At 39.3% G+C, this 13,658-nt stretch overlaps 1 protein-coding gene and 1 long non-coding RNA gene across 8 annotated transcripts in view; one reads left to right on the forward strand and one right to left on the reverse strand.

The window, feature by feature from the left end:
* Positions 1-13,658, reverse strand: part of LOC124256186 (DENN domain-containing protein 2C-like) — a 67,384-nt gene that overhangs the window by 41,054 nt on the left and 12,672 nt on the right. For 2 of the 7 annotated variants that reach the window (XM_046690157.1, XM_046690156.1), the window contains 2 exons: positions 5,180-5,330; positions 4,348-4,462 (listed from right to left, as the gene is read on the reverse strand). In XM_046690157.1, the coding sequence (XP_046546113.1) occupies positions 4,348-4,462; positions 5,180-5,263 (199 nt within the window). In that variant the 5' untranslated portion in view covers positions 5,264-5,330. Of the gene's footprint in view, positions 1-6; positions 887-2,531; positions 2,651-4,347; positions 4,463-5,179; positions 5,331-13,658 lie in introns of those variants that run through there. The other 5 variants (XM_046690152.1, XM_046690150.1, XM_046690158.1 and 2 more) reach the window with 4 other exon arrangements.
* Positions 324-1,271, forward strand: LOC124256188. Its single transcript, XR_006892845.1, has 2 exons — positions 324-431; positions 860-1,271. It is a non-coding gene; the product is annotated as an uncharacterized LOC124256188 (long non-coding RNA).

The raw sequence follows: 13,658 nt of genomic DNA on the forward strand, positions 1-13,658 counted from the left end.
CATTACCTCGGGGAGACACTGCTCCCCTACTCCAGGGAGGCACTGTTTCTGTACCTCGGGGAGACACTGCGCCACTACCTCGAGTAGACACTGCTCCCCTACTCCAGGGAGGCACTGTTTCTGTATCTCGGGGAGACACTGCTCCCCTACTCCAGGGAGACACTGTACCATTACCTCGGGGAGACACTGCACCCCTACTCCAGGGAGGCACTGTTTCTGTACCTCGGGGAGACACTGCGCCACTACCTCGAGTAGACACTGCTCCCCTACTCCAGGGAGGCACTGTTTCTGTACCTCGGGGAGACACTGCACCACTGACTCGGGTAGATACTTGTCCCAGTGTCATTCAGTTTTGCAAAGGGTGACACATAACCAGCAGCAGCCCGGGAAACACCAGATCCATTACTGACCTTGCCAGGAACATTCTTCAGGTACCTTCCTTTTTCTCTAGTAGGTGACAGTAATGCTGACACCTCCTTGTTATGACCAGTTACAGGTTTGACATGAATGTCAAGCTGACCAGCCTTAAAGACTTTCTTCTGCTTATAGTCATGAGCCATCACTAACAACACTTGGATTCTATTTGTAATGCTCTGATTCTTCAAGCGTAAAGACAGGACCAGCAGGTAGCTGTTTAACGTCACTCAAATGTGCCGGTTAGCCTGATGCTTAGGGTGTCACACAATGATCCTGTCTGAATTCCTCAAATAGGCAAAACGTGTGAAGTCTGTCGCTTGTGTCGTCTGCTGCAGTACACATTGTCAAAGCATCCTTCCTATTGGCAGATGGGGCCACATGGTCAAGCTCTGTACCACATCAATTTGTTACAAACAATATATTGAAGCACTCCATTTTTCAGAATATGAATGTCAAGAATATTCCTCAGCACTGTGAAAGCAACATATGGAAGTATTCCAGTTTCCAGAATATGAATGTCAAGCCTTTTCCTCAGCACTGTGAAAGCAATATATGGAGTATTCCAGAATATGAATGTCAAGCTTTTTCCTCAGCACTGTGAAAGCAATATATGGAGTATTCCAGTTTCCAGAATATGAATGTCAAGCTTTTTCCTCAGCACTGTGAAAACAATATATGGAGTATTCCAGTTTCCAGAATATGAATGTCAAGCCTTTTCCTCAGCACTGTGAAAGCAATATATGGAAGTACTCCACTCTCCAGAATATGAATGTCAACCTTTTTCCTCTGCCCTCTGAACTCAACTGCCAATCAACTGTCTGATCCTTCTTCTGATTAAACATCTACGCTGACTCCTTCAGCGAACTATCAAATCTACCAACAGTCAAGCCATGATGTTGGTGGCTTGTTTAATACAGATAACACATGGAACACTGCCACTGACATTTGACACAACAAGTAGAACTCCCCTTATCTTAGCACAACAAATATGACACAAGTTTAGTGTCCTACACAAAGGTCTTGATACTTCACAAGCACATAGAATAAACAGGTCCACACAAACAAAGAGATCCTTAATGAACAGGTCCAAACAAACACAGAGAAGATCCTTAATAAACAGGTCCACCCAAACACAGAGAAGATCCCTTCACTGCACTTATCGTCACATTCCAGCCAAATCAGAACATGGTTATAACAATGTCAAGTAGTATCACATTCCCCCAGGACAAGTCATCACTAAAGCATGCACCATCGCCATAACCACTAGCCCCATGACAATCACCCTTACGGTATCTCACCCAGTCATTGCGATCATCTACAACGAAAACTTTTTTGATAGTTGATACTGATACCCAAGAGCGTGCGTCTGACCTGATAACAACTTAACCCTTGAAAGGCAAGAGCAAACAAACCAACGACAGTTTGCTTTAATTGAATCTACCTATAGAATCCACACAAAGAACTTGTAGTGGACCAGCTTCTCAAATGATTGAGGCCCTGGAAACAGAAAGGTTAGGGAGGGCTCAATTTGTCTGACATGGTCCAATGGGCCCATTATATTGTTCATGACTAACATGAAGATGGTAAAGCTACCATATACAAAGGGTTAACGTGGTTAATGCAGATCCACCTTTGACCTTGAATACATGCTGGTATACCTTGTGTCATTGTCATACACTTCCTTGTCTCCTAGTACTTAGAGTATAAGCATCAAAATAAAACTCTGTGTTATCTCAACAACAGGACAAGACATGTGATATTGTAAACATATAGTGAAAAATAAGAACTAAACAAGATGTTTACATTTCATCAACATCCCATCTAAAACCTTTACCAAAATCACAATTTCTAAAACAAACTATACACCTCTACAACTGTTTGACTGACATGAACATCCCATCTAAAACCTTTCACCAGAATCACAAGTACCAACACAAGCTAAACAGCTCTCCAACTGTTTGACTGACATTTACAAGCTGGAAAGCAACAGTAAAAAAAGTACCAGCACTCTTGCTGACAACTGTAGGAGGATCTCTACTGTCCCATCAGATCATAATAAAACAAAGAACCTGTCACCCACACAATACCTTGCCCTCACAACTCTTCAATCTTACCACAAAATCACTGTCAACAGCCAACCTAGCTCCAACATGTGTAAAACTCAGATCTCAGATCACAAGCCCAATAACTCCAAACAAGCTCCCATGCACACCCTATAATGTATGAAGGCACACCATGCAGTTAATACACCCCCCTTCACGTCGTGGTGATTCATCAATTCAATAGAACTGCGTACGAGTAGCCTCCATTTGTCAACCACCTACAAACAGGTGAATCACGTCGTGCTTGACTGGACTGAGGATTACTTTCCTTGCCATTACAACATATATACCTATGGTGCACAGGTCATGTTATGGCATGGCAGCAAAACTAGGTCATGTGACCTTTGGTAGATAACGTTTATAAGTTTTTCTTGTATACATTTATCTATTTTTGTCACATACAGTCTGAACATGGCCTGTTTTATTTCTTTGTTTTACAGAACAGATTTTATCTTGAGTAAGTTGGATGAGTTGTTTTAATGTATACCAGTCATTATATTGTGAAATATTACTTTATTTCGAGCTATCAATATTTCTGGGTCTTATATCAATAAATGCCAGATTCCTGCTTCTTTAATTCTTCCTTGAAATCAGTTCATAGAGTTACATCCCTTTCAATATTTAATCATGCATGGCATGAAAAAAGATCCAAAATATTCACTATGCATTTGTGAATTCCTGGGTAAACAGAACCCTGGACATGTCATGTCAAGTAGTAAATCAGAACGTGCATTAGGATAAACATCCAGCTGAGGTTCTACACTGTTTGTTTGTTATTTAACGCCACACTCAGCAATATTCAAGATATATGGCATCAGTTTGTAAATAATCAAATCTAGGCCAAACAACCCTGTGATCAACAGCATGAGCATCAATCTATGCAACTGGGATATGATGACATGTGTCAACCAGGTCAGGAGCCTGACCACCCGATCCCGTTAGTTGCCTCTTACGACAAGCATGGGTTGCTGAAGACAATTCTAACTCGGATCTTCACGGGTTGGTTCTACACTGAGGTGTGGGATAAAGCATTACATACTTAACTCCAGGGAATAACATGGGGAATATGTCACTGTTTAACCCATGGAGAATCCTGTATAAAGATACAATTCCCCAGATACCTATGCTAGTCATGAGAGGTCACAGAGTGTTCAAGCTCAGAGACCTGACATGCCATTGTATCTTAACTGAAAAAGATCAATGCTCATGTTGTTAATCACTGTATCATCTGGTCTTGATTACACAGATGTCATACAGCTTCAATATTTGATTGGTGGGCATAGAAAACAAAACAAAAATAAAGAACATATAAAGAAAAGATGGGGTTTGGGTCACATTTATTCAAGAGAATCAAGTGAAAGTCTTTAAAGCAGTGCATGTACAGGAGGATGCTATTTTTTCTTGTAGACATATGAAACGAAAACGCCATGAAATACGATTAAATTGATATCATGAAGCATCTGCTTCGTGTGGACGAAAACCCAAAGTAATGTAAATACCACTTTGGTGAACCCCAGGAGCAGGGGTATGGGACTGTCAAACCCAGTCAACATCCTGCATGCAGGGGAAAAGGCATCTGAAGCCACATACACAGGGCCAGCTTTGTGTTATGATGTGATGGGTAATGCATTAAATCTGAGGACCATTGTGTCCATACTTTCAGTTGCCACAGTATTACAATCTAAAGATCCACACGTCTTCATCTTGACACCCCTAAGGACACTTTGCCTTTCATGCTTCATCTTAACCACTGGTCAAACATGCCAATCTACAGTCTGGATTCTCTTTCAGGATGATGAAGTTAGGTGAAATGTTAAGAGTAACTTACTAGAGACAGTATCCCAGTCCTTCTGTCTGTCCTCGACTTCCTCCTGAATCGGATCACTGCGATGTCGGACATACTTCTGAATTGCAGCAAATGCCTGGTTCAGCTTGAGTCTGATCTGATGAAAGAAGCAAGGCCATAGAATGAAGAAAATGAACAAGTAAGATTTTAGCTAATGGTGTCATCAGGTTATAGTCAATCCTGACACTCAATACAAAACGATCTCTGTTCCACACATAAAACAAATATCACAAAATCCTGTAACAGTAATGACAACCATCATGAGATGATCCTGATGGCAATGTTTATAGCAATGTCCGAACAGATCCAACCTTCAACTGTATTCATCGACGGTGGAGTAGCCTAGTGGTTAAAGCGTTGGCTCGTAACGCTGAAGACCCGGGTTCGATTCCCCACATGGGTACAATGTGTGTTACTCCCATTACTGGTGTCCCCAGACGTGATATTGCTGGAATATTGCTAAAAGCGGCGTAAAACACACAACTCACTCACTCACTCATCTGTATTTAGTTATCTACAGCAAAAAGTACAGATTTCAGAAATCTGTTAACGTCACCACAATCATGAAAATGTATGATCTATGTCTCCAGGATCACTGATCAGTTCACTGACTTGGTTGACACATGTCATCATATCCCAATTGTGTAGATCGATTCTCATGATGTTGATCATGGGATTGTCTGGTCGAGACTCCATTATTTACAGACTGCAGCCATAATAACTGGAATATTGCTGACTGCAGCGTTAATCAACAAACAAACAAACATCCTTCCAATGTTGGCCTGCACAGGAGGAGGAATATAACTGCTCTCACCTGATTCATCCTTCGCTTGTTTACTTTGAGTGGGTCTTGGTCTTGAATTGGGACAGGCTTCCGTTTCGGGGGATGATGTGGCATCTGCCGCAAAGATCTTCCGAAATCCTAAAAACCTCGCCTTCAAAGCTGCTCCTAAAGGCCCTCGACCCTGAAAATATAGTCACGTTATAACTTACGCCACATCAGATCTGTATGTTGTCAAAACAAGCTGATCCGAAAACATTGCGAATGAAATATATATGATTCACTCAGGATTGCTATGATCACAATGTTGAGACAGAAAACACCAGTTTTCGCATTTCTCAAGTTAGACCCGAGACCTTTCTCAAGACTCGTCATTTTCCTGGATTGATGCTGGATCACGTTCAAAAACCAGAAGCTGGGCTTCTACTAAAAGCTGGATCTCTTCCTGATGCCATTAGATGAAACTAACTGTCTCTATAACATTATCTTATGATGTACAGAGTTAATTTCCAGCATATGTACCCTTGTACATTGGAATTAGGTCACACCACAACTGTGTTAGCATTAAACAGAATAGACACGCCAACTAGAGTAAGTACGGTATATCACATTCAAGCTTCAGCACATACCTTAAACCATGTATACACCATTTCAATCTTGCACACACACATCTCAAACTTTCCTACATTGATAAACTCTCTAACAAGACGACATTCAAATGCAGTATCATAAGAAATCCATTTTATCAAGTTTGTATCGAGATAACAATTTCCTTATTCCTGTATTGCATTCACATGCACACATTCACTGTGCAGAGACATCAGGCATCAAATGGAAGGCATTAGGTGAAAGTTCCAAGGATCTTGAGGTTTCTGGATATCATTGAACAACTCTGACTATATAATGAGAATGTGTTTAAAAGACACTTAAAAAAGTGATGATACCAGATATCGCAAAAAGGTGGGCGTATCCTGCCCCGTCAGCAAGTCTTTATCATGAAGACATGCAAATGCTAGTCAGTTGTTCACCTGATAACAATCGAGAATGTATGGTTCCCTCCACATATCTACCGTAAAACTTTCTGGAAGCATGCTACACTATCATGTTTAACCTGTAATTCAACAAGAATGATCTTTTGAGATATTCGTTTCCCAGTATATTCTTACTCCTCCATCAGGTGAACGAAAAACTAGGATGGAGATCGCTATATATATGTACACGTGAAACAACAACAATGATAACATGACAATGGTGGGCACTAAACATCTACCTGATGAAAGAGCAAGACTATACCCAGAAAAACATTGTTTCCTCAAACTGAAGAAGTATAAATCCATAAATTCTCACCTTTTATGTGTATCACTTCTTAATGTCGTTAAAAGACTTTAATTACTTGGTTTTAAACATGGACAGATTAGAATATTTTCCTGTCACGTCAAAATGCCTAAGTCAGTTTATAACTATACTCATAAAATATCCAAACTCATATCTACTTCCTTAAAATTATACAAAATATACAAATATATACTGATATATGTATTAATCTGTTACTATACCTCTTTTCAAATGAGCATGAATATCAAGGCTGGGCCAATTTCATTTCCGGCTAGTGATACAACACATTATGAAGGTTACTACAACTAACAAGGTTGAGGCTAGCCACTAGTACAACTTCAAGGCTCACTGCAAAATAGACAACATTAAAATGATTTTACGAACATCGTAGCTCTGGTCAAAATATTGCAGCTATCAGAGTCTCAGTGCTTAGATCACAAAGCGTTCTAAGCAAGTATTATGAACTATCGTAACTGTATGTGGTTTATCATAGGTTTACGAATACCGTCCAGCTACGAAGACTTCGTGGACACCAAATTTGTTTCATTGAAATACTTCAAAGTTACATGAAAACAGTCTATTTTGAGAGTGAGTGAGTGAGTGACTGAGTGAGTGACTGAGTGACTGAGGAGTGAGGAGTGAGTGAGTGAGTGAGTGAGTGAGTGAGTGAGTGAGTGAGTAGTGAGTGAGTGAGTGAGTGAGTGAGTGAGTGAGTGAGTGAGTGAGTGAGTGAGTGAGTGAGTGAGTGAGTGAGTGAGTGAGGGAGCGACTTGGGGTTTACCCCGCTTTAAGCAATATTCCAGCAAGCTCACAGTGGGGACACCAGAAATGGGTTTCACACACTGTACCCATGTGGGGAATCGATCCCGGGTCTTCGATGCATGACGAGCAAACACTTTAACCGACCCCCAATAATTCTTAAAGTGTTAAAACTGTTTTGTAGAAAGAGACCACTGACATTCTGAATTACGATATATTAGACAGAAAATCATCAAACTGGATATGTTTACCATTAATATACCGAAAATGGAGCAACTTCATCAGATTAAGATAATCCACTCCAACAATCTCTTGATCTCACCAGAAGAAAACTAGCTGAAGCAGTTTTACGGCCACAAGCCTCATATCAACAGAGATCAAGGCTGCGTCATTCTGGCAGTTCTTATCCAGACATCCCACCTTAGTACTTAAATCTAATTTGTTTCCTGTTTAATTGGCTTCCTCGTCAAGTATTCTGTGTCCTTTAGGTTGCTGCTAGAATACCCACCTGTTGTTATGAGCTAAGGGTTAGGACTAAACCTGAAACAGGCTAGTAACAGGATCAGGTGGTCAGGATCGCTGACTTGGTTGACACATGTCATCGCATCCCAATTGGGTAGATCGATACTCATGCTGTTGGTCACTGGATTGTCTGGTCCAGACTTGAATATTTACAGACCGCTACCATATAGCTGGAATATTGCTGAGTGCTGCGTAAAACTAACCTCACTCACTCACTCACTTTGCTCATTAACCCACATATTATGAGAGGCACTTGTATCAGATAGTTATACACTATCAGGGCCAGTTGTATTGAACTGAAGGTATGGAAATGGATAACTAAAATTGTCAGTTTTGCATGCTCTTTCCAACAGTTGTGGAAATAACTTTAAAATTGCTAGTGTACTCTGGTACAGTGGCACATGTAAAACCACTTGCCCTGATAATTTTCCCACTATACTGGCCGATTTTCTTGTTGATTTTAAAATAAACAACATGATTAACATTGGAAAGTTAACTGGACACCGGTACAGCGTGACATACAAATTTGCTAGCCCGACAGAAAAAAACACTGGACTGGGGCGTCGGGCAATGGGTTATTTCCAACCCTGTTCCAACCTAAAACAAGTGGTATAGCGAGAGACCACTAACATATTTTGAATAAAGTGACACCATGTAGCTGTTATCTTGAAGTTCTGAAACATTGGATTCACTAGTCTGGTGGTGAGAGTTGAAAATGGATGATCTCAATTGCAGTATTTTATGAATAATCACTGAAAAAAACTGGTAGTCCACCAGACTAGTGCGATTTTGTTTCCATTTGCCCGACTTAATGTTTACTCGCCTCGGGCTTGCGGGCGAGCGTAAAGATTGAACCCTGTTAGTTTACATACTCTTGTTAACCATTCTCCTGTATGATAATTCAATCTGTTAATCTATTTTAACTATTCTGTCAACCCATGAAGATCAGGATTAGAAGTTGTCATCAGACACCCATGCTTGCCGTAAGAGGTGACTGAGGGGATTGGGTGGTTGACTTGGTTCATGCATGACATCCTACTCCAATTGCTTTGATCAATGCACATGATGTCAGTCACCTTAGACTGTCGAGCCCATCCTCGATTATATAGAGATAGTTGTTATATTGCTGAGTGCAGGGTTAAAAGACAAACACTATTCCTTGACAACAGTGTAAGTATCTATATCAAAATGGTGCTATGAACATCAAATAGAGAAACAGTTATCATCTACTTTGAGTGAATGATTGAGTTTAGTTTTACGCCTCACTGAGCAATATTCCAGCAATATGGTGGCAGTCTGTAAATAATCGAGTCTGGACCAGACAATCCAGTGATCAACAGCATGAGTATCGATCTACGCAATTGGGAACCGATGACATGTGTCAACCAAATCAGCGAGCCTGGCCATCTGATCCTGTTAGTTGCCTCTTACGACAAGCATGGGTTGCTGAAGATCAATTCTAACCCGGATCTTCATTGGTTTCCCCACAGAGCATAATGTTGCCAACCTTTCATCGCTTGCTCGTATATAGGAAGACTGCATATTTTCTCTTTGTTGCACAACCGTATTTGCGCTACTGTTTGCCTGTGCCCCACTGCAACATGAACTATAAGGATGCAAATTACGATAAGTGTTTTAAGGAAGTCTGTGATTGTTGATAAATCTTTAAAGAGAAGGAAATCTCCATCCTTTCCTGACTATGGGAAAGTCTTCATCTCAGATCCGTAATGGAGAACTTCCCAGTCTGTGTCATTACTTCCCTCTTATTAAGTAATGGCATATAAACTATGGAAGATGCCTCCGCTGCTGTAGGAAGAGTTCCCTATACTGAGCATGCTCTGGTGATTAATTTCTACTAAATAAATATCATGGTTGATTATAAAATAAATATATCCAAAGTGTCCAGGTAAATACTTATTTGTAAATGTATGTCACAATGAACATACTTAATATGTGTTGAGGGGTTAGATAACACAACCTATTATCATATAAAGATCAATAATTGAACAAAATTCATGAACAAGTTCAATAAACATCTATGCAACTATTCTGAGCATGTACAATCCTTTTCACTATCATCAGAGAGAAATTCAACAAAATTTCAAATGAAACATACAAAAACTATAAAATACAAAAACAAAATATGAGATGCTTAATCTAATTCTGTTGAGCAGTTTTTCAAACATCTGGTGAGAAGTGGATAGACTCAATCCTGAGCCTATTTTACTATCATCAGAGAGAAATTCAACAAAATTTATGTAAGTTCAAACGGCATTAAAATTGGAAAAATAAATAAAATACAAAAACAAAATATGAGATGCACGCCTTTAGAGTCCCTACGAAAGACGTGTAAAAGTTCATTCAATTCTGTTGAGTAGTTTTTGTGGAGAAGTGGATAGACTTCATCCCGTATTACACTATCATCATAGAGAAATTCAGCAAAATGCACCTAAGTTCAAATGTCTCTAAACTTACAAAAAAACAATAAAATACAAAAACAAAATATGAGATGCACACCATTAGAGTCCCAAGAAAGCCCATGTATAAGTTCATTGAATTCCACAGAGCATTGTTTGTGGACAAGTGGATAGAGTACATAGAGTATGGACCACACGTTTTTGTGGACGTGCGTGGATGGACACGGAGGACAGACGGACACGGAGGGTAACCCTATATGCCCCCAGCCATATATGGCGGGGGGCATAAAAATCAGAATTCATTATTGCATGTTCTTTACAGAAAAAAGTGTGTTCCATATATAAGTCACTGAGCAGAGCATGAGCCTGGAAGTATGTCGCCATTTGTGATGCCTGGCAATACCTGTTCATTGTGTGATTTTCAACCAGCTCCTAATTAGTACCCTTCCTCTCCTGGTGTAACCTAATACTGACTGACTTACTGAGTTTTCATTTTACGCCATTTTTAGCAATATTCCATACATCAAAATCGGTCACGGGTTGGGGACATACCATGAAATGGCAAAACTGCATAGAATACCCATGTTACAATATTCAAAATACCACTGTATCATGTTTTACAGAGGCCAGTAGACTAAACCAAATACAATGTGGATGGAAGATATGGTAGGCCCAAATGACAGATGCCCTGAAAACTTAGTACTTTTCATCACTGAACTAAGTTGTACAATAGACAACTTCATTCAATCAATGAAATATAGATACTGTAATAATCACATACTTACTCGTAATCATCTTCATCACACACATAATAACATCATTACTTCATAAGTGAATGGTACTTGACCTTTTTTTATCTTTCCATCATTTTTAGTGTGTTTATAATTATTAAAACACTTGTCATTTGAGGCAATGAGATTTGACTGTAACAGTATCTGATTTTGTATGAACACCTCACTCACTGTCTGTGTGTCAGGGCGGTGGGGTAGCCTAGTGGTTAAAGCGTTCGCTCGTCACGCCGAAGACCCGGGTTCAATCCCGTGTGAAGCCCATTTCTGGTGTCCCCAATGTGTGAAGCCCATTTCTGGTGTCCCCGCCGTACATGTACTATTGTTGGAATATTGCTAAAACATTAGAGTCGCGTAAAACCATACTCACTCACTCTGTCTGTCACCCACAAATTACATACAAACTACATGTACTTCAAGTACTCCTGTCCTTTTCTACTGTCGACAGTTCAAACATTAGAGTCACGTTCCGCTGATCCTACATGCCTAATAAACAACGCTCACCTGATCTCCTGATGTGATATCACTATCTATGTTTAACAAATCTGGCCAACAGGTTCAAGTTGTAATAAAAATAGTTGCTGAGTGAACAATTGATATTAGAGACGTTATTGCACCCTTTGACCTTGTGAATATTGTTACACTAAGAGATGGTCATGACCGGCTTTAAATTTAAAGGTTTTCAAAGCAGATTTGATACCTGTATACATAGGATAAGTCATATGTAAACTTCTATGCTGCTCAAAAGAAGTAAAAGAAACCCTTAGTCTATAAATAATGTGTCATGGCAAGACACAGTTCTTTCATCTGAATATTGTTAATATATCATGGTATGACACAATTCTTTCATATAAATATTGTTAATATATCATGGTATGACACAATTCTTTCATATAAATATAGTTAATAAATCATGGTATGACACAATTCTTTCATATAAATACAGTCGAGCACCATTGTCTCGATATTCATGGGACCAAGAAAAAATATCGAGTTATCCGAACTTCGAGTCATTCGACCGAGGCATAACATCACATATCACTATGTCAGAAAGAAAACAAGAGTCATCAGAAGATGACATATCCCCCCGGCCCCCACATCTTTGATAGAACAAATCATCTGACAGTTACTTAAAGTCCAGCTTGATTTTCGACTAAGTGCAAATCGTTTCCATGGAAATCATGAAAAACATAAATGACAAAAATCTGCAAATAGCAAAAGGCACCACTTCAAGATCTGCCTCACATATCTGCCAAATTTTACTGAAAGATATTAAGAAGTTTTTGAGTTGTGCTCCGGAAACGAAAACCTACCCCTCACTTTTGAGACTAAGTCCAAATCGTTTCCATGGAAATCAGGAAAATTAAAAATGCCCAAAATCTGCAAATAGCAAAACGCACCACTTAAGTTTCTGTTTGATATATCTACCAAGTCTTGTTGAAAAATATTGAACGGTTCTTGAGTTACTCTCCGGAAATGAAGCCCACCCCTCACTTTTGGGGACTAAGTCCGAATCGTTTCCATGGAAACCGGGAAAAATAAAAATGTTAAAAATCAGCAAATAGCAAAAGGCACAACTTTAGGATCTGTTTGATATATCTACCAAGTTTTGTTGAAAAAAATTGAACGGTTCTTGAGTTATGCTCCGAAACGAAGCCCACCCCTCTTTAAGACTAAGTCCAAAACGTTTCCATGGAAACCGAGAAAAATAAAAATGACAATAATCTGTAAATAGCAAAAGGCACCACCTTAGGTGATGTTTGACATATGTTGAAAAATATCAAATGGTCTTTGAGTTATGCTCCGGAAACAAAATGATTAAGGACGGACGGACGGACGGACGGACGGACAGACGGACAGACGGACGAGGCGACGACTATATCCCCCCGCATTAAAGGCCGGGGGGATAGCAAACCAATTTAGATTCTACTCAACAATCACATGCTAGTCACGTGATTAAACAAAACCCTCATTGGAATCTCAGTATGTTTTGATTCGAAATTATAATCCGTTATCAGTCGTGTTTAGTCGTAACAGTGAGTACTTCCTAATTAATTCCTTCTTAATTAATCGTAATTAAATAACAAACAGTGACACCTTCAACTCAATTAGCTCAAATTAGTTTACATTACCGCATTCCTTGGATTCATGTCGCATCGTGTGTAAACACGTGGAAACAACCTCATTTCAGCAGAGGGATACTTGCCCATGACAGTTAGGTGAATATCGAGTTTCATTGCAAATATCGAGTTAAAGGGGTAATTTTGCTTGTTGGGACCATGATATTATATCGAGATATCCGAAATATTGAGACATCAGTAATCGAGTTAAAAGAGCTTGAATAATGATAAATTATGAGGGATTTTGCCGGGACTGAGATGTTATATCGAAACAACCGAAATATCGAGTTATCAGAGTTCGACACAACGGTGCTCGACTGTATAGTTAATATATCATGGTATGACATAATTCTTTCATATAAATATAGTTAATATATCATGGTATGACACAATTCTTTCATACAAATATAGTTAATATATCATGGTATGACACAATTCTTTCATACAAATATAGTTAATATATCATGGTATGACACAATTCTTTCATACAAATATAGTTAATATATCATGGTACGACACAATTCTTTCATACAAATATAGTTAATATATCATGGTACGACACAATTCTTTC

The sequence above is a fragment of the Haliotis rubra genome, unplaced genomic scaffold, assembly GCF_003918875.1.
Source record: "Haliotis rubra isolate DU_JTF1 unplaced genomic scaffold, ASM391887v1 Scf62, whole genome shotgun sequence".
NCBI lineage: Eukaryota > Metazoa > Mollusca > Gastropoda > Lepetellida > Haliotidae > Haliotis > Haliotis rubra.